The sequence below is a fragment of the Leptonychotes weddellii genome, chromosome 4 (genome assembly GCF_054177405.1).
Source record: "Leptonychotes weddellii isolate Sample4059 chromosome 4, ASM5417740v2, whole genome shotgun sequence".
NCBI lineage: Eukaryota > Metazoa > Chordata > Mammalia > Carnivora > Phocidae > Leptonychotes > Leptonychotes weddellii.
Window position 1 is genome coordinate 96,411,252 of NC_138372.1, and position 5,265 is coordinate 96,416,516.

The following is a 5,265-nucleotide window of genomic DNA, read 5'->3' on the forward strand; positions in this document are numbered from 1 at the left end:
AGGGCTGGGAGGGAGTGGCAGGATAGCAGGGCAGGAATGAAATGGAGAACACTATGGGCAGGAAGTACTGAGGCCAGTGCAGAAACAAGCACCTTGTGAGCTGGTCACGCGTCCTCTGGCGTTAGAGTATGATGAACAAGTCCACAGAAGTCTCTGCTTGACCCAGCCGCATGGCCATTGTCAGAAACCTCAAGTCCTTCCTTCCTCATGCCTGTGTTTCTGCAAGGTCAGGCACAAGCACACACACAGGTGCATGCAGAGGCACACGCACCAGGTATAGAAGGGGGTGTGCCGAGCAGAAAGCTTACAGCAGTAATTGGCTCAGTTGAAAAAACCAGCTTGGGTCAGAGGCTCCTCTGTGGGTGCTGGAGGTTAGAGGGTGGTGGCAGCTTTGCCTCAACAGTTGTCTGCTGTCGGTTGTTACCTGTCTTCCTCCACCTGGGTAACAGAGCTCTAACGGGCCTGGCACCTCCCAGTGTGGCTGTGTGGCCTGTGGGATGTACCCAGCTGGGGGTACATGCTCATTTCCCTTCCTTCTATGTCTGCCCCAAGGCTAGATGACTCCCCAGGTCCCTCTGCCTGCTGACTCTTGGCCACTTCCAGAATCTCTGTCCCGCTCTGAGGCCTTGACAGCAGCTTTTATCCACATGCCATTGGGGAAACAGGGCAGAAACCATGGAGGGCAGTGACGGGGGCAGGGGAGCTGCCCCAGGGCCACATATTAGGGCTGAGGCTTAGGGAGCTGGTCCAGAGCACTTGGATTTCCTGAGTGAGAGGAAAGTGGGTTGCAAAGACAGGGTTGTCTTGGATTTTCCCACTCCTAGAAGAATCAGGAAATTACACAGGTCCTGAATGTTGGCGTTTGAGGACTCCTATAAAGTCTTGTTCAGCCTCCTCACCACTGGCACTGACCCTATACAGACCAAGCGATTAAAGCCCAGAGGTGAAGTGAGCTGCTGCTGCCCCAGGACCCAGGGGTTTTGGAAGGCCTGTTGCTGAAGGCCCCCCAGCAGCTGACTTCCCACAAGCTCAGGGATGGGGAACAACGGGGTGTCTTTGGGAAGGGCCTGATGGGTGGTCACACGAGGTGTGAGACTCCTGATGCCCCTGGGTCTCTGGGTGCTGCATTTGACACCAGACCAAGCATAGGCTCTGAGTTGGGATGGAACCTGGCTTGGATCCCCTTACAGCACCTGGCATAGACCTCTGAGCCCCTGTTGTCCTCCTATGGAAAATGGGCAAAAACACTGACCTCTTAGGCTGGCTGTGGTCATTCATGAGACAATGTTTGTGAAGTGCCTGACACTAGAATCAAACTCAGGCTACTAAGCATCACACTGTTCCTAATTAGCTAAGAGACCTTAGGCAATTTTCTTACATGTTCTGGTCTTTCTGTTTCCATCTGGAAAATGGTCACCTGATGAGGAACCGGTGCACTGACACATGGAAAGGCATGGACCTGAGGGACTGGCTTGTGCCCTCTGAGACGTCCAACCCTGCCCTCTCAGCCCGGTCTCAGTTTTTGCTCTGACGATGGATGCACTTAGGGATAAGAGAAGGGGGAATGAAAGCAGGCAGCCAGCTTTCCTTTTGAGAATGTTCTTTTTTTTTTTTCTAGGATCTTCAAAACTCCAGAAGATGTGTGACCAGCCAAAATCCCCGTGCTCCCCGCCAAAATCTCCTTGCTGCCCGCCAAAATCTCCTTGCTGCCCGCAGAAACCCCCATGTTGCCCGCAGAAGCCCCCGTGCTCCCCGCAGAAGCCTCCACGCTCCCCGCAGAAGCCCCCGTGCTGCATTCAGGCCAAGTGCTGCTGTCTGGAGCCCAAGCCTGAATGTGCTTGCCTTAGTAAGAAGTCTGAGCCCACATCACCCCAAACTCAGAACAAGAGCTCCCAAGCCCAACAGCAGCCCCTAAGTCCAAAACAGGGGCCCAACCTAGGTAACTTGGGGCAAAAGAAGCCAAACAAGTAGAGGGGCCATGCCCATCACTCATTGGGGTCAGGCTACACCTACATTTATAAAAGCTGTCTCTCAGTGACAACCACATAGTACAAGCAGAAGCCCCATTTACCTTCACAGCCCCCCAGTGTAGGGAGGCCCCTAACTGGAAATGGAAGGCTGAAGAGACTGGAATCATCTTTCCTAGTGATCCTGACATTAGAAAACACAAAAATAAAAGAGCATTAAAAAGAATGTTGCCTCCCTTTCTCCTTAATCTGTGAAACCATCTCACCCATCTGGCCTTAGTCCAAAAAAATGTTCTGGGCATGTCATGAAAACAAGGGCCAGAAAACCAGAGCCTGGAAGCACAGGCCTCTGTGGAACCCGAGTTAGGGTGACTGACTCATCCTGGTTTTCAAATGAAAATCTTGCAGTCCAGGGACCCTTCCAGTCCCAGGCACAGTGGGGCAGTCGGCCACCCTTGATGCAAGAATACCAGTACCCCTGGGTCCCTGAGTACCGTGTTGGAGGCCAGAGCAAGCAAGAGCATGTGCCGGGGAGTGATTCCCCTCTCCTATCCCAGAGATTTTAGGAAGAGGTAAGGCTGCCAGGCAAACTCCATGGTGGCACAGGAAGTTCAGTCTTGGGGCATCAGTGCTGGCTCTCTGGACCTAGAGCACATGGTTCAACCTCTCAGGCTCCATTTCCTTATCTGTAAAATGAGAGTAATGCTACTACCTCATAGAGATTTTATGAGAATTAAATGGGATAATTCCTTTAAAGTGCTTAACATAGGGTTGGATACATCGTGAATACACAATACATGGTTCTCTTCAAACTTCTCTCTTTGCCACCAGGTCCTGACTTCCCTGCAAAAAGCACACCATGTTCCAGCAATTTGTCCCCAGAACACACCTCCATTAATCTAGGTGGGCAGGTAGAAATAGAGAAGCCAGCCTTATTCACAGTACTTGTAAACTTCAATGTTAACCACATTTTTGGTATATAATTGACATATCCACCACCTCTAAACTTTTTCTAATGCTCCTTTGTGTTTCCTCCCTCATGACTGTGCCTGCCCACCAATCCCCAGAAAGCAACTGATCTGCACTTGGTCCCCATAAATCAGTTTGCTCTTCCAAGAATTTCCTATAAATGGAATCATCTAGTATGTACTCTTTTATGTTTGGCTTCTCTCACTCAGCAAAACTACTTTGAAATTCAAACAAGTTGTTGCATGTATCAATTATTCATTCTTTTTTATTGCTGAGTTGTGAATGCCCTCATTTTATGGATACACCACACGTTTTTAATCCATTAATCTATTGATGGGCATTTGGATTGTTTCCAGGTTTGGCTATTACAAATAAAGCTGCTATGAACATTCATGACAAGCCTTTGGATGGACATATGCTTTCATGTCTCTTGGGTAAAGCTGTAGGAGTAAAACGACTATGTCATTAGTAGGTGTATATTTTACTTTTTAAGAAAACACCCAAGGTCCTGGGATTGAGCCTCTCCTTGTGCTCCCTGCTCAGCAGGGAGTCTGCTTCTCCCTCTCCCTCTGCCCCTCCCCTCCGCTCGTGCTTTCTCTCTTTCTCAAATAAATAAATACAATCTTAAAAAAAAAAAAAACAAACACCCAACTATTTTCCAAAATGGTTGTGCTATTTTACATTCCCACCAGAACTACGTGAGAATGTCAGCTGCTGCACATCTTTGCCAATATTTTGTATGTTCAGTTTTTCTAGTCTTAGACATTCTAATATATACGCAGTGCTATTTCATTGTGACTTTAATTTACATTTCCTTAATGGCTAATGATATTGAGCATCTGTCTAATTGCTCATTTGCCTCCATGTATCTTCTTTAGTGAATAATTTTTCAAATATTGCCTCTATTATTTACTGAATTTTGGTTTCTTATTACTGAATTCTGAGTGGTTTTTGAAATATATATATTCTTGATACAAGTCCTTTATCAGATAAGTTATCTGCACACATTTTCCCCAGTTTGAGGCTTATCTCTTCATTCTCAAACAGTTTCAAAGAGTTTTTAGTTTTGATAAAATTGAATGAAACAATTTTTTTCCTCTATGACTCTTGTTTTTTAGTGTCATATCTAAGAAATCGTTGCCTAATCCTAGGACACAAAGTTTTTTTTTTTTCCTATGTTTTCTTCTATGAGTTAACTTTTGTATACAGTGAACAGTATGGACAAAGAGGTTCTCTGTGGGGGTGGGAGGAGGGAGTGTGGAGGACAGCATATGGATATACAGTTGTTCCAGACTACCCTTTCTCTACTCAGTTGCCTGTGCATCTTTGTCAAAAGTCAACTGGCCATATTTGCTTGCAATTATCTCTGAATTCTTATCTTGTTCCATTAATCTATTTGTCTATCCTGCCACTATTGTCTTATTTACTGTATAGTAAGTCTTGAAGTTCAGATAATGTAAGTCTTCTAATTTTGTTCTTTTTCAAAGTTGTTTTAGCTAGTCTAGGCCTTTTGCACTTCCATATGAATTTTAGAAAAAACTTGTCAATTTCTACAAAATGAAAAGCAAAGAAAAGAGAAAAGAAAAGCCTGTTGAAACTTTGACTGGGATTGAGTTAAATCTATACATTAAATTGGAGAGGAATGGACATCTTAACTCTATTGAGTGTTTCAGTTCATAAATATTAAATTATCTCTCCATTTATTAGGTCATCTTTAAGTTTTGTAGCTTTCCGCGAACAAGTTTTGCACATATTTTGTCACATTTTCCCTACATATTTCATATGCTTTGATCAAATTGTATTTTTTATCTTCAGTTTTTGATTATTCACTGTTCATATATAAAAACACAATTATTTTTGTGTATTAATCTTGCATTCTACTTATTAGTCTTAATAGTTTCATGTAAATGCCATAGAGTTTTGGATACATTTTATCTCTTTTTTTCCTGTCACTTGAGGGTGTTCATTTCCTTCCCACTCCACTAAGAGGTTTTAGCAAAAATAAATGATGGATTTTGAAAAAAATTCTGCATTTGTTGAGATGATTATATAGTTTTTTCTTTAGTCCATTAATATGGTGAATTATATTGATTGATTTTTGAGTGTTAAAACAATCTTGCTTTTCTTTTCTTTTTTTAATTTAATTTTATTATGTTATGTTACTCACCGTACATTATATTATTACTTTTTGATGTAGTGTTCCATGATTCATTGTTTGCGTAGAACGCCAAGTGCTCCATTCAACATGCCCTCTTTAATACCCATCACCAGGCTAACCACTCCCCCCAACACCCTCCCCTCTAGAACCCTCAGATTGTTTCTCAGAGTC

General features: G+C 43.9%; 1 protein-coding gene across 1 annotated transcript; it reads left to right on the top strand.

The window, feature by feature from the left end:
- Nucleotides 1-1,638: 1,638 nt before the first annotated feature.
- Nucleotides 1,639-1,971, top strand: SMCP (sperm mitochondria associated cysteine rich protein). The gene has a single exon (XM_006747163.1). The coding sequence runs from the start codon at nt 1,639-1,641 to the stop codon at nt 1,969-1,971; it is 333 nt and encodes a 110-aa protein (XP_006747226.1).
- Nucleotides 1,972-5,265: the final 3,294 nt, after the last annotated feature.

Bases quoted from the DNA above. Each gene is read 5' to 3' on its own strand.
- SMCP (XM_006747163.1), top strand. From the start codon at position 1,639: ATGTGTGACCAGCCAAAATCCCCGTGCTCCCCGCCAAAATCTCCTTGC.